The sequence below is a fragment of the Panthera onca genome, chromosome F1, assembly GCF_046562875.1.
Source record: "Panthera onca isolate mPanOnc1 chromosome F1, mPanOnc1 haplotype 2, whole genome shotgun sequence".
Classification (NCBI taxonomy): Eukaryota; Metazoa; Chordata; class Mammalia; order Carnivora; family Felidae; genus Panthera; species Panthera onca.
The window spans coordinates 37,459,511-37,484,211 of NC_138355.1; the positions used below are offsets into that span (position 1 = coordinate 37,459,511).

The following is a 24,701-nucleotide window of genomic DNA, read 5'->3' on the forward strand; positions in this document are numbered from 1 at the left end:
GAACAGGCAAAGCCACACAGACAGAAAGTCCACTAGCGGTCGCCTAGGGCTGGAGCCATCCTCAGGGGATGGGAGAGAGGGGCAGGGGGAGGGACTGCTAACGGGTGTGGGCTTTCTTTTTGGAGGGGATGAAAATGTTCTGAAATTGACTGTGGTAATGGTTGTGCCATTCCGTGACTATGCTGAAAACTGTTGAACGGTACGCCTCGCGTGGGTGAATTTTATGAGAAGTGAATTCTATCTCGATAAAGTGGTTAATTCAAAAAATATTAGGAAGGCAGGACCAGTGTGGCCACTCCGTAACCTCACCTTCCCCCTAGAGGGCAGGGTCAGCCCACCCGGGATCGTGCCAGGCTGTAGCATCCGGAAGATGTGCCCTCCTCCCTTCATTTTCTTGTCCTCTTCCTGTCTTCTCCCTGCTCTGTTCCTGCCTCAGTTTCCTGCTCTTCCTATTCCTTCTCCCTCCCTTCTCCCTTTTCCTTTTCTCCCTCCCGCACCAGCCAATTGGCTCTCCTTGACCCCAGCAGGCTGAGGAGGGGAGGGAACAAGAGATAACAGCGAAAATTAATCCTAACTGTAATAATAAATTATTAATATTATTCTAAGTTATTATTAGAGCTGCGCGGGACTTGATTTAACCTCTACAACGTCCCTGTTAGGGGGATAATTATCCACATTTTATAGATGAAGAAACTGAGGCTCACGTAAGCAGAGTAGCATATGCCCACGCCTGTCGGGAGCGAAGCCAGAATTCACGCCTGGGTCTGTCCGGCCTCAGAGTCTATTCTTTGAAGCACGATAAGACCTCACATATGAGGCTGCGCTTGGTTATTTATTGATGAATTACAATAGAAGTAATTTGATGGGGTTCAGGACTCCAGTATCTGAAATCTCATCTGTTGGTCTGATATTTACGGCCATTAATGGATGGTATCTGTGTGGCGCTTCTATTCATTATGGTTTTCATTAAGACTCTAATCCTGTTTAGAAGTCCGTTTGTCATTTTTAACTCCTCTGTTTAATCTTGGGCGGCCCTAATCCCTCTTCACTATACACCCGAAGGAGACGGCTCCTGAAGGCTCTCCCGACCCACAGCTGTGTGCAGGGGTGGGGCGGCCGGGGGGGGGGGGGGGGGGTGGTCGGCAGTGAGCGTGGTAGGAACATCAGCGCGTTGTGAGTGTGTGTGACATGAACGTGTTTACGGAACGTCAGCATGAGCATGTGGAGGGAGTATGTGTGAAGAGTGGGGGGGGGGGCAGTGTGTTGGTGTGGAACGCCCGTGTGTTTGTGTTCACGAGTGTGTTTGTGTGAGAACACGAGTCCGTGGGGCGATGGGGCACGTGAGCATGTCATAGCACTCTTTTTTCAGAAGTACGGGAATTCTTGAGCACCGAGCTCCGACGGGGCTTGTAAGAGGCACTGGGTTCACCACTTGAAAATATTCTGTCTCTGGCACCTGGTAGCTCGGTCAGTTAAGCGTCCGACTCTTGGTTTTAGATCAGGTCGTGATTTCACGGTTCGTGGAATCAAGCCCCTCATCGGGCTCTGCGCTAACAGCGAGGAGCCTGCTTGGGATTCTCTCTCTCTCCTTCTCCCTGCACCCCTCCCCTGCACACGTGCTCTCTCTCCCTCTGCCTCCCTCTCTCTGTCTCTCTCTCCAAATAAAAAACCAAGCATTAAAAAAATATTCTATCTCTAGCTCAGCTAGGCTGAAACACCGGTAGACACACTATCCATTTCAACTCTCTATTCCCCTAGAGACTTTGGGGATCATGGCCGCCAGATATGATGGTTCAGGTTGTGTACTCCACAAAGGCATCTGACTGAGCGGCAAGTGGAGGCTGAAAAGGAGTCCTCACTCATCTCAGCAATCATGCGCCTAGAGGGGGCGCCTTTTTCCAGTTGCACAAACTGTGCTGACCTGGCTAGAGATGGCCCAGAGAGGGAGCTTCAGAGAGTTCAAGCCTGTGGTCTCAAGGCCTCCAGTAGCAGCCAGAAGAATGCTAATGAGGGCACGGAGAAGGCTGCCTCCCCTTCCTGGCCCCACGTCCTCCTCCGGAAGGCCTTTACCCCCTTTCTGATGAATCCCGCCGTGTTCTGATCACCACTTAACTCTGAGTGCCCTTGCCCCACTCCAGCTTAATTTTCCCTTCTCAGTATCTGCCTTTTAAGTGTCCTAAATCTTGTTTTCACATCTTTGTTATGTCCTTCCAACTAGCTAGCAAGCTCTAGGAGGGCAGAGAGCGTGTTTCCATTTCCTTTGCTCTCAGCCACCCCTGTGACATCTATCCAAGGACTCTGCCCCCAGTGGGGGCCAAATCAATGTTGACACAACTGAGCCGCCCGCTAAGGAGAAACCAAAGCTCTGTACTCAGAGCCGGGGCAGTGATCCCGCTCCCCAAACACCAGCTCAGCCAAACGGCTCAGGGGACACAAACACATCCCCCTAGCCTCCCTCCAAGCTTTGGACCTAGTTAACCACGAAATGTCCGTAAGGACTGGAAAGTTCTGGAAAAGCTCAGCCCATCTCACCGTCTCTCTCTAGGGTGACCCAGAGTTCTGGGTTTGGGGAAAACTTAAGAAGCGGTCCCAACCCTTCACCAGATTAACTTTTAGTTAAAGATCGATCGGATTTCCGATAACCACGGCTTGGCCTGGGACTAGAGCTGTACCCGCCTGGACCCGCGTTCGGTTTGCATGACAGGCAGAGAGAGCATCCCGGGAAACGGGAAAGGGAAACGGCCCTTAGCTGGGTCTGTGACATTATGGCTTGCTTGCTCCCCCTGCGGAACGATGTATAAGGCATGTCCTGCGGCGGGACAAGTATCTCCTGCCTTTCCTTCCTGAAGACCTCCAACCCCGAGCCCTTGGCTGACCCCCTTCACTTCCATCTCCAGCTTTTCAGCATCGGTGCCCCTGAGCCTCCTCAACATACTCTCACACTCCAAAATAAAGCATTCAGGCAGTCGCTAAATGGCAGTATTGATGCTCTGTCCCCACATGCCCTGAAATGATAATGCATCACCCGTGTGGTGCGCATCCAGACGGAGCCAGATTACGCTCAGGTGGTTAAAAGTCCAGGTCTAATTAGAGTTCCAGGGAATCAAGCCATTGTATTATTAATGATTCTCCAGCAATGTTCTGATTAAAACAGTAATTTTAATAAGCACAGCTCGATGCTAAGTGTTCACTGAGCACCTAATTACATCAGTTATAACTCCAAAATTATTTAAAATTCCCCCCCCCCTTTTTTTTTTCCAGCAGACCCGGCATGCACCCAATAAAATAGAGACTCAGACAACTTGGTGATTATTTTCTCTAATTAATTTCCTAAGCACCTGTTAAAAAAAAAGGGGGGGGGGCGAAGAATCTTTTGTTTCTCATCCGTTTCCTCAGGTTCCCCTCCACCCCTCTCTATCCCCAGCGGCTCCGTGACATTGGTTACATCTGAGGCAGCCACTGAAGGAGGCCAGGAATGGAAAGCAGGGCGGAAAGTACAGATTCAAACATTCCCCGCCACCACCCTCCAGGCAGGGTGGTGGGGGGAGGTTTAGAGTGGTAATCCCCATTGATTGAGCTGCGGCCTGGGGGAGCGGGGACGCAGGGGCACCCAGAGGGCTTCTCACCGGGGAGCCAGCTCCTGGCAACACCCTTATCTTCATTAGACCAGCTTGGGATGTCACATTCAGTGACTTTACTTGAGTCTCCTGAGGCATCCCAGTGGGGCAGTTTTCAAATTCTGTTGACCCACAAGCCACTTGACTTGAAAAAGAGAAGGCACGCCTTCTGTATACTTCCTGGAAGGACACCAGGGTTTCAGACAGAACGTTCTGGTCAGCGGAACCACCTGAGAGTTGACGCCCCGAGCCTTCTCTTTATTTCAAATCACGTTATCGGGAAGGTATCAGTTTGTCCCCAGAAGTAACACACGGAAGGGGTGCCTGGGTGGCTAAGCATCCGGCTTCAGCTCAGGTCACGAGTCTCATGGTTTGTGGGTTCGAGCCCTGCGTCAGGCTCTGTGCTGACAGCTCAAAGCCTGGAGCCTGCTTCAGATTCTGTGTCTCCCCCTCTCTCTGCTCCTCCCATGCATCATGCTCTATCTCTGAATAATAGATTTTTTTAAAAAGTTAAAAAAATTAAAAAAAAAAAAAAAAAAAGTAGTAACACAAGGAATTCCCCCCAGATGTGTATAATAAGCCTGGTCCTGAACCAGGCTGTGCTGTGGCTCTCACTTCATGTGACTATCACCAAGACAGTTGAGATGGGGATGCGGTCCTTCGCATTCTCATGTCCCCCAGTGCGTTGGGGGATGTACCAAATCCCACTGCTTTATTCTGTCTCCTGTGGTCCCTTCGCCTCTGTCCGATACCTGCACAGCTCATCAGCTCACTCTTGGATATTAATACCAAGGCCTTCGGGTCTCAAACACAGTCTTAATTCAGAGTTATAATGTCCAGTTCCAGACCAGAAGAAAATTCTGGCCTTGACCAAAGCTCAGATCTCCCCCATCCCGTGGCCTGGGCCTCCTGCACTCTCCCCATGGGGAGCCACAAGGGGTGGGAGGGGGGTTTCTGCTCCTTTTCTCACTTATCTTCCCCCTAGCAGAGCTGTTGTTACTGAACCCTTCTAGGAAGCAGAGAGGAAGGGTCAGAGAGACCCTTTCGCACTTGAACTAGAATTGTCACAAGATAGCCTCCTGCTCTCAGGGCTGGCCAATGCTTCTGACTCTTTTGAGGCTGGGTCCTTCATGGGCCCTTGGACACCCCCCTGCTGAGCTCCTCTGGCTGAAGTTCGGGCAGTTGGGCAGTGTTTCCTGCCCTCTCCTCTCAGCCCTGATTTCCCAGCACTTCTCTCCACATAGAGCTCAGCTCCAGGGGTTTCACTTGGACAGGTCACAAAATGCTTCCGGGCCAGCTCTCCTTCCCGAGGTGACCGCATCTGGATTTGGTGCAAGGTAGCATTTGCCCATCCTTGGCCTACCACTGTCACCAGGGTGAGGGTGCTCAAGGACTCCCCAAGGTCCTGCCTTCACTCTGCCTCCCAAGAGCTCACCAGCTGACTCTCTGGATTCCCTGTCCACTCTGTCCCCTACAGTCTGGGGCATGCATCTCAAGCTTTCCTCGTAAGGGTTCTATTAAAGGATGCCAAGGGCTTCCTCCAAAATCTCACAATGTCTCCTCCTTTTCATCCCTTGACTCTTGTATTTCTTTGATCTGGGACCAGGACCCAGGATGAAGGCCAGAAGAATCTTGAGACTTAACTCTGAAAAATTGTGTGGTAGTCAGCCACCTTAGTGAGCCTACAGCGTTCATGGGACCTTGGTGCTTTGATATCTGATAATACTTACAAATGTGGAAACTGAGGCTCAGAGAGTTTAAGAGGTTCACCCAGCACAGCTGAGTACGTGGTGAGGCCGAACCAAGTTCTTCTAACTTTAACAGTCATGTCCTTTCCAGGACACCATGCACTTCCGCTGGGTTATAAACATTAAGTCTATTTAAAAAGAAAATGAAAAAAAAAAACCCAAAAAAACAAAAAAACCCTTCACATCACCTAATGGATCCCAGCAGAATGCCAGGGGCGTCAGCCACACCTAGAGAACCTTCGCATAATTCTTAGTACATTTACTTAAGAAGCTTAAAATAAAACCTGGATCACTGGGCAAGTGTGATTAGCTTCTCAGCAGGTATTTATAGACCTATTCTGTGTAAGAAACTGAAGTTGGAGCGTAGAGGGATATCTCATACGAGGAAGTAAAAAGCAGAACCGTTTGAGTAACCTAAAAAGATAGAGTCCTAAGAAGAGTTTACAAAGTGTATTAGAGTCCTGCCAACTGGCCAGGTAGTCAGATTCTAAATTCGGAAAGAGACATCATAGAGGTTGATCTGGGAAGGCTGAACGGAGGAGGGGAAGCCCGGGGATGTGCACGTGATCAGAAGAGGGGAGGACATTCTGATTAGCAGGATTGTGTAAGCAAAGTTAAGGAGGAGGGGGGACCAGAGCATGAGAGGCCACCCTAGCGGGAGTGGGCATTGATACTGACAGAGGGAGCCTGGAGTGGAAATGTCAACCTGGTGAGGGCAGAGGTTAAAAGACACAAACACCGGGGGGGGGGGGGGCATTTGGACTATAAACTTCATCCAAGAGGCAATTTTTCTTGTTGTTTTTTATTTATTTATTTATTTATTTATTTATTTATTTTTAAATTTTTTGGTATTCTTTAGGTTTTTTTCACTGAGGCCATCGTTCTAAAACACTGCCTCCTGGAAGCCCTCTGTGATTTTCCCTTCCTCTTTGCTCTTGTAGCGCTACCACATGTCAACCATAGAGCTAATATTTCATTCTTAGGATCCCCTTCAGGAGCAGCGATGTCCTAAAGGCTCCACCTTCCCTCTTATAGAAGGATTCTCTGAGGGGCGCCTGGGTGGCTCAGTCAGTTAAGCATCCGACTTCGGCTCAGGTCATGATCCCACACTCCGTGAGTTCGAGGCCCGCGTCGGGCTCTGTGCTGACAGCTCAGAGCCTGAAGCCTGCTTCGGATTCTGTGTCTCCCTCTCTCTGACCCTCCCCCGTTCATGCCCTGTCTCTCTCTGTCTCAAAAATAAATATTTTTTTTTTAAAAAAAGATTCGCTGAGTCCTCATCCCCCAAAAACACTAAAGGTAGGACCCACCCTCTACCCAGATGGCTGCAAAGGTATTCTTACTCCCATTCCTGACCAGCCTCTTCTTGGGCCCTGATGATTCCCACCCCAAATCTCACTTTCCCAAGCTTATGCACCATAGAGGCTTCAAAGAGAATTTGGAATTAACTGGTGCTCCAGACCCTCTGGTCTTGCTCTGCGGGTAACTGGAAGGCAGGGGGAGCAGAACTGGAGGGGCTGGAACCTAGAGGCCAGGGCCTGCAAGGCAGATGCCCAGCTCTTAGTTAAAATCAGGTTCCGTGTGGTAAGCTTATTCTTGGGCTCTGTGCATCCAGGGGCCTCAGTGGAACCACCTGGGCAGGTGGAAATGTGAAATGGATGGACAGGAATGGGTGAATGCCGTGGCATCCCTGCCTCGTTACCCCATTCCCTTGCCCTCATCACCTTTCCCCTCTTTGAGTAGAGCAGTTGATGTTGACTCCATGGGGAACTCTGTGGGACCTGGGTCATACCAGGCATCTGGATCCCAGGGGGATATCTGTTAAAGTTATTTCTTAGGCCCCATTTCTCCAACCCACTCGTCCCGTATTTCCTATCCCACCTGCTTTCCCTAACGGAATAAACCCACGGTTGTCATGGAGACAACATAGTCTCTACATCTCTGCCTCTTTGTAGATCCTTCCGAAAATAAGAACTAGAAAGGCCCTACGTCCACTCCCCTCGTATTTCTGGCCCAGAGCTCCTACCTAAGAAAATATGGTATGGCGTCTGGAATATCTACTTTGCCCATTGAGTTTCCTGCCCTCCTTGTACTTTTTTTTTTTTTTTTGCCAATGTTTTACCTTGATCCTTAGGAGACTAAGCTTGATTTGACTTCTTTCAGCAGAGGAGCGTGAGTCTCAGTGCACTTTGGCCTCAGGTAGGGATTCTGTCATTCCTAAGGACAATAGTTTGAGTGGCTGCACTGCTCTTCCTGCAAAGGGCACACATAATTCTCCCCGTATGACAGACCAGCGGTCTCAGCCCGAAGAGGCGAGGTGGCTTGCTCAAGGTCACTCAGCACAGGAGTGCGGAGCCTGGGTGCCCGCCCTTTGCAGCTTTCCCGTGCGAACACTGCCACCTTCAGTGGGGTCTGCAAATAAAGACAGAGCATGATAACTACCACTATTTAGCACCGACTGTGTGCAAGGCTCTTTGTATACAGGTGTTGCAGAAACCCCCAAACAACCTTGTGAAGTTGATATCATTATTGTCACCATCTTACAGAGGAGAATACGGAGGCATAAGGAGAGCTGACAACTTAATGTCATATCGCCGATAAGCATAGGCACTGGCTTTGAAACTGAGGACTGTCTTCTTCAGAGAACGCCTTCTTAGCCGGTACAAAATATGGCCTCTACCTGGAAAAAGAAAAAAAAAAGGATCCAGGAGAAGGCAAGAGGCCGTTGCTTTAGTGTTCTTCAAAAGGATAAATGTCGTCACTGTTAGGGGCCAGAAGTTTCTTTTCCCACCACCCTTTCCCCTTTGTCTCCCGCATAAGTCTCTGCTGAGTTTTATGAATGAGGAGAGAAAAACTGTCATTGAAAAGTTCAACCAACTTTGGATTCCACTCTCTGAGTGATAGATAGCTTTAATTACTCCGAATTACTCAGCCACTCCACTCTTCTCCCCCAAGTCATTAAAAATAGATTTTCTCTTTGAACTCCACTCCGCCCGAGGTCTCCAGAGTGTCAGGAGCTCTTAGGAGATAGCCCCAGGGTCAGCTCGTGGCCAGAAGGTTCCGTGTGGCTTTAGTTGCAATCACAGGCTCCGGAACCTCTAGCTGGTTTTCTGGGGGTGGTGCCTCCTTTTTCTTAATGATATTGATCACGTGACTGTTCACAGCTCAGAGCACAGGCAAGAGGCTGGGCTGGTGTTTACTTTATAAGGATTCAAGGAGGTCTCATAGGTGGCTATTGATTTTTAAAGAACGGGATCTAACACTCGGAACAAACCATAGTGAGTGCTTCACATTAACTACCGGCGAGTTGATAGGAATGATCAAAGCTGAAAACGTGAGCTCAGAGGTGCTATGCTCCCTGAAGAGCAGGCATTGTTGTCTCCGTTTTAAAAGTAAGAGAATGGAGGCTTGAAGAGCCCCTGACACCTCCGTGCGGAGGGCTGTGCTGAGGGGCTCCGGGACATTCCTAGGAGGCTGGGGATGGAAAATGCTCAAGCCCCTCAGAACCCCGTCCATTACTGTGCTGGTCCTGTCCAGCCTGAAGAAAAATCTAGCAGGGGATCCTCAACCTTCACCAGCCTTTCTTCCTTTTGACTCTCTGACGATCTTTTCTCTGTTCGATCTCTGACGAACTTTTGTTGCATCTGGTAGTTCCAGATTCACCATCTGAACTGTTGCTAGCAAACAGGAGAGTAAAATGAGCTACGAGGCATGCAGTGGTCGTGTGGGTGAATGCACACATCTTCCTGGTCTTAGGAGGGGGTTACGTCCTGGTAAACCCATCTAACTTGAAATGCATTTAATACACCTAACCTAGCCAACGTCGTAGCTCAGCCTAGCCTACGTTAAACATGCTCAGAACACTTATGTTAGCCTACAGTTGGGCAAAAGCATCGAACACAAAGCCTATTTCCCAATAAAGTGTCGCATAGCTCATGCAATTGATCGAATATTGTACTGAAAGTCAAAAACAGCACGGTTGTGGGGCGCCTGGGTGGCTCAGTCGGTTGAGCGTCCGACTTCGGCTCAGGTCATGATCTCATGCTTTGTGAGCTCCAGCCCGCATCAGGCTTTGTGCTCATAGCTCGGAGCCTGGAACCTGCTTCAGATTCTGTGTCTCCCTTTCTCTCTATTCCTCCCCCACTCGCGCTCTGTCTCTCTTTCTCAAAAATAAATAAAGATTAAAAAAAAATTTTTTAAATAAAAAAAAAAACCAGCACGGTTGTGTGCGTACAGAATGGTTCTAAATATGTCGGGTGTTTACCCTCAGGATCACGTAGCTGGCTGGGCGCTGTGCTCGCTGCCACCGCGGGGCATCAGGAGAGAGCATCGTACCACATATTGCTAGCCTGGGAAAAGATCCAAATTCCAAATTCCAAATACGGGTTCTGCTGAATGCGTATCGCTTTCACACCATCTTAAAGTCAAAAAATCTCAAGTCGAACCATTGTAAGTCGGGGGCTGTCTCCAATTGCAGTGTCCAAGGGTATGGCTAAGCACCGTGGCTGGCACCTGATTTCTAGGACAACGAAAGGGGCCCCTGACTGCCAGCTCTTGGGGCAACTTCAGGAGGTGGGGGGGGGGGTGCTTCTTCTTCCGTGCTGCCTGTCTCCAGACCTTACTACCTCAACCTGGGACTCAGACTAACCTGGACTCCAGTTCTGTTCTGCCACCTGCAGGGCACGTGACCTTGGGCAGGTTATTTAACCTGAGACTGTTTTCTAATAAGTAAAGTGAGCCTAAGAACACCTTGCTTGCAAAGCTGGCATAGGATTAAATGAGATAATCTACCCAAAGTGCCTGGCGTGCACTAGGCACTGGGTAAATGAAAGCCATCGTTATTATTATTCCTGCTGCTTCATTCTGTTCCACAAACTCAGCCAACTTCCCGGCTCAGAGCAGGGTGATGCCAGCCAGGAGCCTGCCAGCCATCAGCAGGAGACCTCAGTCCCTATCACTTCCTCACCCCTCCATCCTTGGGGAGCAGATCCAAGGAGGGGATCCCGTGCCTCTACCCCCACCCACTCGCAGTAGGGAGTTTTCGATGAAGATGAGGTTTCAGGCATCCAGTCGACAGTTAGCTCTTTACCTGTAAAAGACAGGAGACACAACTTGTGTTTTTCCGTGGAAACTTACAGAACTGTGGGTGATAGGAGGTTGTTAGGAGCCGGTGCAGCCCATCTTGTCCCTGGAGGGTCCGCTGTGGCTTGGGCTGGCCACTGGGTTAGGCCTCTCTGACTGGCTGCCCATGTCCCTCTCCCTGTGAAGTCTCTGAACCCTGGCCCCATCTGGAGTGAAGGGAAGGACAGAGCCCCAAGCACCCAGGCCTCCCAAGACTGATTGTACCTGTGACCCCAGGGCTGCCGGGATTTGGGGAAAGCCTGTGAAGAGAGACTCCCCCCCCCCCAATACATCCGCCAGTGAACAACTAGGGGTGCCAGCAAGCTACGAAGAACTGTGGGGACAGAGAAGCAAAGGCCCACCTGCCCCCGGCTTTGCTTCCTGCCTCCTGAACCCTGCTCTGACCTCACCTCAAACGTCATCTCTTGGAACGCCCCCAGAACCTGCCGTCCCTCCTCATCCTCAAAAGGATCCCTTACAGGGGCGCCTAGGTGGTTCAGTCGGTTAGGCGTCCAACTTAGGCTCAGGTCATGATCTCCCCGTTCGTGAGTTTGAGCCCCACGTCAGGCTGGCTGCTGAGAGTGCGGTGCCTGCTTCAGATCCTCTGTCTCCCTCTTTCTCTCTCTGCCCCTCACCCACTCATTCTCTCTCTCTCTCTCTCCCCCTCCCTCTCAAAAATAAATAAATAAATATCTAAAAAAAAAAAAAAAAGCTTAGGAAAAGGTCCCATACGGTACGTCCCCCAACTCTGGCAATGGCGGACTCTCGAGCTGGCCACTTTGCCAGTCACTGCAAGACCGAGCCCAGGGCTAAGCCAGCCCTCCGGGGGCCTCTATTTCCTGGTGGATCAAATGGAAATCATAATACATAACAATGCCTAACCTGGCTTCCTCCCTGGGGAGTTGTGCAGATCAAGTGAGATCAAGTGTGTGAAAGCACTCTGAAAAGCTGGAACCCTCCCCCGGGCACTGTGGGGACAGCACCAGGGATCTGGGTCCACACCCCAGGCCTGGCCGGGGCTCTCCTCAGCCTGCCTGCAGCTGTGGATGTAAAAGAGCGTCAGCTCTTTGCTGGAAAACAGCTTTGATTGGCGGGAAAGGAGAAGGTGGGTCTGAGACCCTACTAACTGGAAGGGGAGAGAGGGTCGGCTGGTGGGACCACCGAGAGAAGGCGCAAAGGAAAGAATGAGGCTCAGGGAGGCAGCTGTGCTTCAGCTGCTGCGCTGTGCGCTTGGCCAGGCCCTGGGGACCAGGAGGCTGTGGATGAGGCCAACTGCATGCTCCAGCCAGGCCGCGTCACCTCCCACCCCCGCCACCTGGCTCCTGGCCACTGAGAAGGCCTCTGTTTCTTTCCTTGTGTCAGGAGGCTGGGGACACGTGTGGGGACAGGTGTACCATCTGGCAGGGGGCAGCAGATTCCAGGAGGGCAGGGGATTAAATGCTCATTCTCTGAGGGGCTCCCCCAGCCTGGAGAACAGCTTCTTACTTCCTCCTGCTGTCTTGTGTCTCTTGTGCACGATTGCTTAGGAATCCTGGAAGCCTCTTGGACGCCATGGCCCCTGAGGCGGACCTCTGCTCTCTGGCCTTTGAGCAATGACTGCGTCTTGATTATACCTTTATTGTGACATCTATCCCATTGTATTGAGATTATCTGTTTCCTTGGTTTGTCCTCAAACAAACCCAGCAAGGCAAAGATTATAGAGCCCCAGTGCCCAACAGAGTTCACTTTTTTTTTTTTTAATTTTTAAGGTTATTTGTTTATTTTTGAGAGAGAGAGAGAGAGAGAGAGAGTGAGAGAACACAAGTCGGGGAGGGGCAGAGAGAGAGGGAGACACAGAATCCAAAGCAGGCACCAGGCTCTGACCTGTCAGCACAGTGCTCAGTAAATGTTTAAGGACCACAGGGACCCAGGCACAATCTGTTGTCAAAATCCTATGTCTTGTGCTCCTTCGACTCGGGTGCTTCTCCAGTAGACGCATCTGGGTTCTCAGAACCATGTAGCTCCTTCCAGGTGTCCACACAGGATGGCAGAAACATGGTTTCTCTGTCCCCAAGCTCGCTTGGCAAAGGGCTCTGGTTCCTCTGTCCGCCATTGGAGAACACTTGTCACTGAAGAGAGATGATGTGTTTGCACCTGAGGAAGTCACTGTCCAGGGCCTCAGAGGCCTTCCTGGCCTCACCTTGGGTGGTCCAGGCCCCGCAGGTCTGCCATGTTCTTCAAGATCTTCAAGCATGAGGCTGGTTCCCACCATTTTCTCAGTGACTTGTCCCCACAGCCAGTAATAATCTGATATCATGTCCCTCACAGGGCCTCACAACTTGTGGACTACACACTGTGCTGGAAAGAGGGAGAGTGAGGGGAGCCACCCCAAACTCTGCACATCCCCGGTGACCCCTTCCCACAGAGTCCTCCAACCCCACTGAATCAGGCCATGGAAGGCACTAGAGATGCGGGGCCCCAGGGCCAGAGGAGCCAAGAACGCAGTATGAGTCACCTTTAATTAAGAGTATTTCTTAAGTAAATGACTTAATAGGACAGTTATATTCATTAGAGGTATAATTACAAGACATAAGATCAAGCAGAAAAGAACGCGGAGTGTGAGGGCAGAATGGGTCCGAAGCAGCTCTGGGTTCGCTGGGAGAAGGCGGCGGAGGAGTCAGGGGAAGGGCGTTCTCCCGACTGTAGGCTTCTTCTTGCCACCCTCACCTCCTAGCCCAGCTACCCAGGGATCCCAGCACTCAGCGAAGGGGGCGGGGGAGCCTCAGGCATAATTAAAATGCAATCATAATAAACAAACACTAATTAAAGCATCACAGAGTGTCCCATTAAACTCTGAGTCAGTCCTGATAAACTGCCTCCTGACTCAGTGGACGCTCTCCAGGAGAAAGCTCTCCCTCCTTCTTAAAGCTTCCAGAAACAACTCCCAGCCCCACCCCATCCTGCCCCACCCACCCCAGCCACCAGGTCCCAGAGCAGGGCGCCTGTCACCTGGGAGGCAGGGTGATGCACCCAGACATCAGGGATTCGACCTTGGTCCTTTAGGGCTTTTATAGACTCAGAGTAAATTCTTAGGGGCAATTTCTCCCTGGACGCTAAGCAGTGCCCTCTCCCCCCTCCCTCTCCCCCTCCCCCTCAATCGGGCCTCTTCCCTTCCACAGCCCCAAGGCAGAGTTCTAACCCATTTCTTCCTGGCCCTGGGACCTGACGTTTCAAAAGCCTCCCCCAAGGAGCAAGGTTATCTGTTATCAGTGGTTCGCAGTCTCTAGGACAGAAGAATCAGTGGGAGAGCTTGTCAGAAACATTTCTCAGGCCCCATCCCAGAGTTTCTGACTCAGCGGGTTCTGGATCTTCTTGTCTCCTAAGCTCACAGGTCGTGCCAGCACTGCTGGGTCCAGGACCCCGCATCGAGAGTCATTGCTCCTTGAGAGAGGTCCAGGGCCACCTCTTTCTGGAGGACGTTCTCCTGGCTGAGAGGTGGCAGGCTGGAGAGCTCAGAGACTTCATATGTCCCCAGTTCTGTGGTCTTCTCCCTCCTTTCCAGCTGAACCCACACCTGCCCTTCCAGATTTCTACCCAGTGCTCCCTTGCTCTCACACAAGGTTTTCTGAAGAAACTCTGCTTCCCCTTTGCACAGGGGTCTTCCCGCCTGGAACGTTCTTCATCTGCGTCAATGTTAGTCACCCTTCAGGACCCGGGCACGTGCCTTGTTTCTCACAAAGCCTGCTTGGGACCCCCTTCTAGAGCACCACCGTCCCATGGAAATAAAACACAAGCCACAAGGGCAAGCTCTGTGTACAATTGTAACTTTTCTAGCAGCTATATATATTTTTTAATTTTTTAATGTTTATTTATGTTTTTAGAGAGAGAGAGAAACAGAGCAGGAGTGGGGGAGGGCCAGAGAGAGAAGGAGACCCAGAATCCAAAGCAGGCTCCAGGCTCTGAGCTGTCAGCACAGAGGCCAACGCGGGGCTCCAACCCATGAACCGCGAGATCATGACCTGAGCCGAAGTCGGAAGCCTAACCGACTGACCCACCCAGGCGCCCCTAGTAGCTGTATTTTTAAAAGTAAGAGGGAAAGAAGTGACATTCATCATCGATTTAATTTAACCCAATATTTGAAATTTTTCATTTTTTTAACGTCTCAATAAAAAATTATTAATGTGATATTTTCCTTTTTTTTTTTTCATACAAAAATCCTCAAAACGCAGGGTTTATTGTGTCCTGATAGCACATCTCGGTTTGAACTAGCCACATTTCAGATGCTTATAACCGCAAGAGAGAGTGGCTATCACATTGGACCCAGAAGACGTAAAAGTATTTTCTCTTTGCTCTGAATTCCCTGAGCTCTCTTGCAATGCCTCTCTTAGAACACACATCACTTTCTTGGGGTTGGTTTGTTTGTTTGCTTGTTTTATTGCTAGTCTGTTTGCAACTTGAAGGTGATGGCTGTGTTTTACTGCGGCTGTTGTTTTCATTACCCCGAAGTGCCTAGTGCTGGCCTGTATGTAGGATGTGGTCCGTGAGTATCGGTTGATGAATGAATATAGAAGCACATGAACGTAGCAAAGACAGAGAACCCACAGAAACATGTCACGTTGAGGGTCTCCTCCCGGTCCCTGTGACATTTCTGGCTTCTGGTTTGTGCACGGCTATTACATCTTTGAGAAGGGCATCATTCGAGTCTTAAACCGCACCCCCCCCCCCCATAAGTTTCCTGTTTCACTTCTCTCTTCCACTCAGTGCATTACAAAAAAAGAGAGAAATTCCCACCAGGAGGGCCCAGGAAACAGGAAAAATAGTTGTGCTCTTGGTTTCATGTTTGGAGAAGAACAGGGTTCTCACTATCTCCGTGGCACTTGGCGTGAAAGTGGGCTTTGTTGCTGGGGACACTGCTCCCATTCAGGGCCCCCTTTCCCAGCTGCTGAGAGCCGGGCTGTGTTTTGACAGACGGGCCGAATGCAATGCAGACAGTTGTTTTAATTTCCAGCCAGATGCAGACATCACTCACGCGGATCCCGAAACCCAAGAAAGGGAGGCTGGGCGCTGGGTTGCTGCGCTCAGGCCTCAGAGGGCGGGCTGGAGGGAGCGGGCGGAAGCCATCCCAGGCAGTGGGGTCACAGCTATCCTGAAGGGCTGAGAGCCTCAGGCCCAGGAGAGGCACACTAAGAGAGTGCCTGGCAGGTACCTTCCAGAAGGGTGCTCCTTGTAGGAATCACAGGCCATGAGTCAGGGGGGAAGGGTTGCTTCTTAAGGCAATGTGATGCCAGTGGCTGGTGGGTGGCTGGTGGCAATGGCTGGATATTCGCTTTTAACTGTACCAAGTCGTTCAGGGCAGAAATCCTAACAGTCTCGGGGAGGAGTTAGGTAAACCGTGGGAAATCAAATCCCAAACATCGGAATCGAAGGACAAATGCGGCCTCCCTCGGAGGGAGGGCAGCAATGGCTTTCACAGCCTTCCAGGCACCTGTCACCTCGACTCTGCTTAAGCATTCCAGTGACGGGAGTCCCTTCCGGAAGTGAGGGCTTTGCGTTATTGGACAGCCTTGACTTTCCTAGGTTGGGCTTTCCTGAAACTTCTTACCCATGAGTCGCCCTGCGGCCACATCGCCGCCCTCCGAACATTGGGAAACCGCCTCCACGGCCACCTCTAAATAAACATCCCATGTCCATAAGCTGTACCTTGGATGCTGCATCTAGATCAGACCCATCAGACCCATCAGCCACTCTTCCGGGAAGGATCTACCCGGTTGAACAACGCCGCTCTTGGAGCAGAGGCCTGAGCTGGGAAGTCCCCAGAGTGGGGTGGCCTGTCTCCATCCTGACATTATTTCTGCAGCCCATGAACAAATTAGCCCCTTGAGCTCTTATATCACCCCGTCAGGGCACACTGGGCATCGAGTCGATGCAAACCCTCAGGTCGGGTACACAGGAGCTATTTCAGACCAGCCTCCACTTACACTACCAGTGTTTTTAACTGACTTGCAAGGCTTTACGATTATCCTTCCTGCATTTCTTTTTTTTTTTTTTTTTTAAGTTTATTTATTTATCTTGAGGGAGAGCGCACAAGCATGATGGGGGAGGGGCAGAGAAAGAGGGACCGAGAATCCCAAGCAGCCGCGGGGCTCGAACCCACGAACCACAAGATCATGATCTGAGCCAAAACCAAAAGTCGGACACCTAATAGCCTGAGCCTCTCAGGTGCCCCTCTATATTTTTGTTACTAAAAGGAGGTTAGGAATGTTTAGAGCTGATTATGCCACTCACTTCTAGGAAAGCCTTGTCATGTGACTCTTAGGTGTTATGAGGTAGTAGGAAGGAGGGACACCCGACATAGAAAGGACGCTTCCTGGGAGCTGGTGCACGAGACCCTTCATCGTCTGGCCCCCGAGTGCACCCCCCTTGCGTCTCACCCCGGCCCATCCGGGGTACACCCTTGAGTTATGCTGAACTTAACCACGATTACTTTTGCTCGTGATGATCACTTCTCGCGCTGCCCTTCTGGGTCTGTGCGTGGGCCCACTACTACCCTGACTCCCGCTTACCCAAGTGGCCCCTTCTCCAAACAGGTTGTACCCTGCACCCCGCCTATAAGTTCACCCCTGTCCCATGTGAGGAGCTCCATCTTTGCAGTGACAAGCTCCCCCCGGACTTGAGCTCTGCAGGGCAGGATCTATGCCCTGATGGTTGGCACTTCTCTCTCACCTGGCACCCGAGCCTCCCTCTAATGACTTCTGATAAACATTTGCTAGATAAGCATGTTAGATGTATCCCAAGCCTCTCAAGATGATGCTGTGAAAGTGCCTTCGCGGATCCTCTGTCCCTCTGCCAGAGGCAGAGCACCGTGCGATAGGACACTGGCTCGCATTTGTACTTGAGGTCACGCATCCGGTGGGGGGGGGACCTCTGTACCCCGACAGAGGACAACCCATCCCCAGCCCGGCCAGTGGTTTTCGCAGCCCAGCAGCCCTGCTGCCCCAGCCAGGGGTGGTACTTAGCGTGACAAATGGAGGACTTCTGTCCTCTGGCCCCCTTACCTGGCCTGAGTGTCACACACGCTGGACAGGTGGAGGTGCCCGGTCCAAACAGGCCTGGCTCAAGTCCCTGTTGGGGAAGCTGGCAGGAGTTCACTGGGGCTACATCCTTGGAGTGGGGGGACAGGGGCTTGGTCGGTAAATTGTCACTTTCCCCAGCAAGGCGGAATCAGGCAGGCAGCTCATCTCCGCGGATGTTCCCATGTAGCCAGCCTTTTCAAAGGATGCGAGATTTACTAGAAAAACTGAATGCAGACATCAGAGAATGGGATAATTGGATCCAGGTGGTATGTTTGGTTGGCTGTAAAGAGACTGCCATGCAATGAATATTATTTGATAGGAAAAGTTTCTCCTTCTCTCCCTTTATAAATTTTTCTGTGCGGGCAGGATGTCTCAGCCCAAGCCCAGCTGAAAGCCCTTCAGAGACAAGTTGGTGGCACTCAATAGGCTTTCAGCAGAGTTAACCATTTTCAGCACTTACCGCAAGCCCATTTCCCACACGGACTTGGGTGGCAGGCAGAAGGACTTTGGTGGCAGGCAGAAGGACGCAGGATGATTTGCTGCTGCCTCTGGCGATGGCAAGAAGCAGCCTTGCGTCTTCCGCCCCAGAAACACACGCCCCGCCCCCCCGCCCGCCCCGCACCAGGCGCACAGATGAGAACACAGAACGGCCATCGATTTATCCCCTAGCGTCACCTCTTTCGGGGCAGTGACCTTGCAGGTGTGGGTAGGTGTCATCCCTACCTGATCTAACCGTGCTCTCTTTCGTCTCTCTGCCAGATCACCAGGGTCCCCGTGGAGTCCTGTGAACAGTACACGACCTGTGGGGAGTGTCTGAGCTCGGGGGACCCTCACTGCGGCTGGTGTGCTTTGCACAACATGTAAGTTGGGGAGCGTTCTGAAAAAGCGCCCGGGGTGTAGACCACCAGGTGCTTTCCTGGGAGGGTTGATGAGGCTGTGACAGTGGCTTGCGCGGGGAGAGGGGAATTTCCAGTAATTCTCATCGAGGTTGAAGAGCAGGAAGAGAGGCCAAGGGCGGGGGGGTCCTTCCTTCCCAGTGTTAGTGCCTTTGCCTTGCTTTCATGTCCGAGTTCTGCCCTCCTGGCTTCTCTGAAGCTGCACCTTGTCAACACGGGGAAGGGTAGTGGTACGGGCAGAACTCACGAGGGCGGGTGGAGAACCCCCGAGGACCTCCTCGGTGCACCCTGAACGAGGTGCCTCCTGCCGTCAGCGTGCAGATGGCAGTGCGCTAGGGTGGGGGAACCCGGATTCCAGCGCGCCGCTGTGTGTCTGTGCATGCTGCACTGACCGCCCTGGGCCTCCACTTTCCCGGCGCTGAATAGGAATAATGCCTACCTGGAAGGTAAACCGTGAGGATTCAATGAAATAATAAATGTTTTGGAAATACGGAAGCCCAGAATAGGCTCTCCGAATCAAAATAGTTATCATGAGCTCTGAACCTCTGGGAGGACCCTTCTGGCCTCATTAATTCAAGATTTGGAGAAGTCTGCACCTCACTCTAACTTGCCTCACACCCCTATTCAGACGCATCCCTGCCAGTAGAATCCCAGCTCCATAGAAATGCAAAATCACACTTGAACTTCCTAATTCCAAGAGCCCCCAGGGAGGGAATAGGGTGACAACCCAAAGGCGGGAGCTGGCCAGGAATTCTGTTCCCCAATGGAGCTGGAAGCTCTGTGGCTTCGTGCCAGCCAGCAAAGCATCTCCATGAAATGTGCCGGGTTTGGGGTGGAGGCGGAGGCGGGGGGCCAGAGTTCAGGGTCCTGCACAATAGCTCTTGGCTTCCAGCCTCTGCAGCAGGTGTTGCGAGGGCTACGGAGGGAGGGAGGGAAGCGGGCGCCTCACAGATGCAAAATCCGGACTGGATTTGAGCCCACAAATACTGGGTTCCCTGCTTGGGTTTGGAGGTAAGAGACTCCTCCAGAAGTTTCGCGCGCGCACGCACACGCACACACACACACACACACACACACACACACTCACACGATGCTGTCACCAGAACCCAGGCAGTGAGGGAGTCACCATTCAGGTCAGACAAGTGGTACAGATTCCGACGCCCCAGGAGTGGCAAAGGCGGCTAAAACTGTTTCCCCTCTGTGAGGCCGAGCAGCCAGCCAGCTGAATCTCCCACCAGCAGGGTTGATTCCTCCTGAGAACCTGCCAGCTGCCCCCGCTCTGTGGAAGTGTCCTAGACTACCTGTCCTCTCCCTGTGCTGTGGGCGTGCAGCCACACCATCCGCACCTTGCCCCCTGCCTGGCCCTCCCCGCTTCTGTGCCGGTGCACTTGTCACACAGAACACACCCCTTTACAGATGGGGGATCATCATTTATTCAACAGCACGGACAACCGTGCTCCCCAGCCTGTGCCGGAGGCCACTGATCTACCACAGTGCCTGAGTCTCCCGGTGGCCCCACACCACCCCTGTCGTGCTCCTGTCTGGGTAGGCTGTGGCTTCTAGAAGGGCCGAGCCACATCAGGATTCCCTGTGATTTCCTCTGTCCTCTACCTGTGGCAGACAATCAGTCCCTCCCACCTATGGGCACATCTCTTCTTCTGGCACCTCTGCTTACCAGGAGCACTCCGGAACAAGCTTCTTCCTGTCTCTTTCCAGAGCTTTCTCCCCTTAGATCTTTTTCACGGTCACCCACGCCCCCGCAGTGCCCTCCCACCTGCCACTGGCGGCCGGCCTAGGTAACAGGAAGCAGACGATGGGCCCATTCTAGTTCCCAGGCCCACCCGCTGGACTTGAACGGAGGCAGAGGCCGAGGGAGATTGCTGAAGAGGCTCTGGGTCTGGGGGGATTTGAAACCTTCCTGTCTCTTCTGTATGCCTTGCTCTTGCAAGTCTGTTATTGTCTCCAAGGCTATTTATCTCTGTTAGGACTGTTGCCATAAATAGTATGATAAAAAAGAGCCATTTCAGTGAGTCAATGAGATAAAGGCTCCAGTCAAGAGCTCACTTTAGAGCTATCTTAAGGATTCACTTAAACCTCAATAATTCTTTTCTTTGACAGCATTCATATTTAGATCCATTATGTGCCTGGAAAGGAAGAGGGGAGGGGCTTGGGCGGGGGCGGGGAGTTTGGTGGGAATCAGTGCCAGATTGTGGGATTGTGGCATCTTGTATCTCGGTGGCTACTTGGTTGGAGAAGCACCGGGCCCGACAGCGTGTTCCCATGTGACACCGGTGACAGCCCGACGCTCCTGCGTGCAGGCGTCACCATGCCCACCTGCCACACTGGGCAGAGAGCCTCCAGCCAGGGATGAAGCTGTCGGGAGAAATGGCCACACGGCTTTCTGACAGAGGCAGCCCTGGCTGACACTCCTGGCCTGTCTCTCTGTCTCCAGGCATTATTGCACACCGCAAATATTTATTTAAAATATATCATGTGACAGGTAGAATACCTCAATGAATAAAACATGGTCCCTGCCTTCAGAGAGCCATTAATCCAGCCCCAAGATCACATGTGCACCGCCCGATACAGCTAAGACTTGTCCAGATTTTTCCATTTTTTTGGAGTAGAATAATAACACGAAGAGTCATCATCATTATTATTATTATCATAAGGGCCTAAAACCCATTTTCTAAGTACTAACTGATTTAATCCTTATAATAGCCCTATGAGGTAGGGTAATGTCACTATCCTCACCATTTTATAGTTGAGGAAACTGAGGCTCGGAGAGACTAAGTAACTTGCCCAAAGGGACACAGCTAGTATGCAGTTGATCTGGGGGGGAGGGGGTAGAATCCAGGCAAACTGGCTCCAAAGCCCATATCCTTAGCCTCTTGTGTGCTAATTCTCACATTCCCCAAATGTCCCACCGTTGCTCACCGAACATCCTATAAAGATACTATCTGTCAGGAGCTATTCTTTATGCCAAAATTGTACCTCCTGTATTGAGAGTTAATCCCACTTCCTCTTAGTCTGTGTTTAACTGCCGTCAGGACCATCTGGGAGTCACCCAAGCCCTCTGGGGTAAGTGAAAAGCATAATGAGAAGACAAGCCACAAGCCTCAGAGCAGCAAACCCCTCTTACAACCCCCCAGGGGACAGTGGAACCAAACAGATGGGTCTCCGTGGCCTGACCTCTTGTGAATCTGTGTGTACGGCAGGTGCTCCCGCAGGGACAAGTGCCAGCGGGCCTGGGAACCGAATCGATTTGCTGCCAGCATCAGCCAGTGCATGAGCCTCGAGGTGCATCCCAGCAGCATCTCAGTGTCTGAACACAGCCGCCTGGTAAGTAACTCGTCCTACCTAGGGAGCTCGTGGAGGGGACAGGCACAGAGCGCCTTTCCGTGTGTGCGTGTGTTCCTTTAACACTTGCACGTGTGTCGGTGACTGGAGCACACTTTAAAGGCTCCAAGGAAACGTTGTGTTTGGAGAAACCCTATGATAACTCTTAATGTAAAGGGCACAGCCCCTCTCCACACCCTGCAAACTCATCACCCGTTGATCTGTTTTGTAAATCTAGATGTTGCATTTAGTAACAAACAGCTACGATATGGTGCAACCCGATACGAAATAACGCATTTTTCTTCACTGTAGGCTGTATTTACCTTCCTCCACCTACCATTTTTCACAGAGACCTTAGAATTGTGTGTGTGTGTGTGTGTGTGTGTGTGAGAGAGAGAGAGAAAGGGAGAGGAGAGACAGAGACAAAGAGACTGAGACTTAATTCACAGCCCAGTATGCACTTAAAGAGAATATTAAAGAGAATAAAATAGCCCTTAACCACCTGTCGAGGTACAACCCAAAATATTTCGTGTCCTCAGGCCCTGCATGATCATTTCCTTCTGAAGGTTTTATGAGCGTTTACGGATGTTAATTAGTTAATGAACCTTCCAAGGTTTCTGTTCATTCATCCCCACCAGGAGGTTTTGGCTCCCATGGAGCTGAGGGAACAAATAGCGGAGTTTGTACCTAAGTCTCTGGCCCCATGGAAACGAAACTGGGGCAGCGATTCAGCAGCAAACAAATGCCTGGAGAGGCTAGGTGACACTCATTGTGCTAAGAAACCACTGCAAATAAATGCAGCCAGGTGTTGGTAGGAAGACAAAGGGAGACCTACCTAGTGGCTCCCAACTTGGAGGCCACCGCGGGGGTGGCGGGGGTATTGTCCCCATGAACCCTTGTGGCCACTCCCTGTTGCTAGAGGAAGCCGGTCTTCAGATCCTTTACCTGTTGTTTCAAATACCGCTTAGATGTTCTATTGTGGTCATTGAGAACAAACTCATTTCTGGCAGTCTGAGGAATTGTTACCCTTCCGAGGAGGGCACTCAAACTTGCAAAGGCTGGGAGGTGCTGGCCTAGATCATTGGAACCCGTAGACAGCAGCAGACATCCTCCGAGAGGCTGGTGTCCGAGTCCCTTGCTTTCTCTGACCCCCACAGCTCCCTGTGGAGCCACTGCCCTACTCGAGGGGTGCTGTCCATGAGCAGAGCACCCAGGGTAGGGGGGTACAGAGAAGCAGAAGCTCCTAGGACCCCCACCGACCTGATAAGCAGCCCCTGAATAACAGCTAGGCTGTCCTCCCCCAACGTGGTAAACCTCCAGATTGGTAAACCAGTGTTAAGACTTGTTTGTAAAGGGCTCAGCTCATGACCTGCTTTCCAGTTTCACAGTTTCATGTCAGAATGATGAGGGTCCGAGATGGACTGTGGTAACTTTCCCTCCAGTGCCCCTCACTCAGTCCTTTCTGATGCGGGGCAAGATTGAAAAATAAACTAATAATGATGTTAATAAAGACCATTGACTGCTGTCAGGGCTGCTGTAACTGTTCCGTGTCAAAGCCGGAAGATCACCTGGACCAGTGTCTTGCCTTAACAGATGAGGTCTGGGGAGATTAGTGAGCACCCGGCCACGGCAGGGCCAGGTCTCCTGAGCCCCTGGGTCTCTTCCTGCGGCATCATCTCTTTGATCCTCGGCCTCTTTGCTCCTCCCACAGCTCAGCCTGGTTGTGAGTGATGCTCCAGACCTGTCTGCGGGCATCTCCTGTGCCTTTGGGAACCTGACAGAGGTGGACGGACAGGTGTCTGGGAGCCAGGTCATCTGCATCTCACCGGGGCCCAAGGATGTCCCTGTCATCCCTCTGGATCAAGGTAAGAAGCGTGTGCCATGAGAGTCACATGCCAGGGACTGCCCTTACCAGAACGGCCAAGAGTACAGGGCACAGGGGATGGGGGGTGGTGAGTACCAGCACAAAAGTTGCCTGACCTCGTCTTCATATTGCAGACCCTAATACGGGCTTATGATATAACTCGTTTGAGTTTGAAAGCTGCTTGTCATGCCCCGAAGTGAAATTCCGGAAGAAGGAAATCCCCTGCTCCCATTTGGGCTAAGTCTGCACAGTGAGCCGAGAGTGTTTCCAGACTTCCCTCCGAGGGCTGCAGCCAGTGATTTTCAGCGGGGTTCTCCCCATGGCACTGGGGGCTTGAGGGGCTCTGGCCTAATATTTCTGAAAGGCTTTCAGTAACTGAACATGCCTCAGCAAAAGCAAGGGGTTCTGTGGGATCGGATTCATCCTGTTTTCCCTAAGAGGGGGTGTGGGGCAGTCTGGGCCTCCGTGATGGGTGTCTCAGCAGGACCAAAGGGACTCTCTTGGGACCAAAGACAACTCAGGCAGCGTCGTGCCCCAAGAGAGCCCTGCAGTGGCTTAATGGATTATACCCAGATTCTCCACTGGGCCCCCAGATTGCTACCTTCTCCTTTCTCCCCGCCCCCCCCCCCCCCCAGACTGGTTTGGGCTAGAGCTGCAGCTGAGATCCAAGGAGACAGGGAAGATGTTTGTCAGCACTGAGTTCAAGTTCTACAACTGCAGCGCCCACCAACTGTAAGTACTTACCGGGAGTCTCACTCTGGGCCTGGCTGTGGGTGTGGCGTTTCTCCAAGCTGGAACCGGGTTGTATTCACCTCCCAGTCTCCCCCCAGGCCCTCAGTTCTGTCTGCCTCATTCAGTGAGAGTCAATGGAATGGCATTCACTCTCCACGGCCTCTGATCTCATGCAGACCCCCATGCCTGGCTCCCCAACCGCCCTTCCCCCAGTTCTCAAGCCAGGACAGTAAGAACAAAGTGTGAAGAGAAAGGCAGTGGTCATGGCCCAAGGATCGTAAGAAAATTTCTCCATTTCAGACCAGCGGGTGGTAGCTTTGAGCGCGGAGATGGAC

General features: G+C 51.7%; 1 protein-coding gene across 2 annotated transcripts in view; it reads left to right on the forward strand.

Annotated features, from left to right (window-relative positions):
* PLXNA2 (plexin A2) overlaps nucleotides 1-24,701 on the forward strand; it is a 206,771-nt gene that overhangs the window by 115,759 nt on the left and 66,311 nt on the right. For both annotated transcript variants that reach the window (XM_078440906.2, XM_078440905.2), the window contains exons 5-8: nucleotides 18,295-18,395; nucleotides 21,650-21,773; nucleotides 23,482-23,635; nucleotides 24,270-24,366. In XM_078440906.2, coding sequence (XP_078297032.1) covers nucleotides 18,295-18,395; nucleotides 21,650-21,773; nucleotides 23,482-23,635; nucleotides 24,270-24,366 — 476 coding nt within the window. The remainder of the gene's footprint in view (nucleotides 1-18,294; nucleotides 18,396-21,649; nucleotides 21,774-23,481; nucleotides 23,636-24,269; nucleotides 24,367-24,701) is intronic.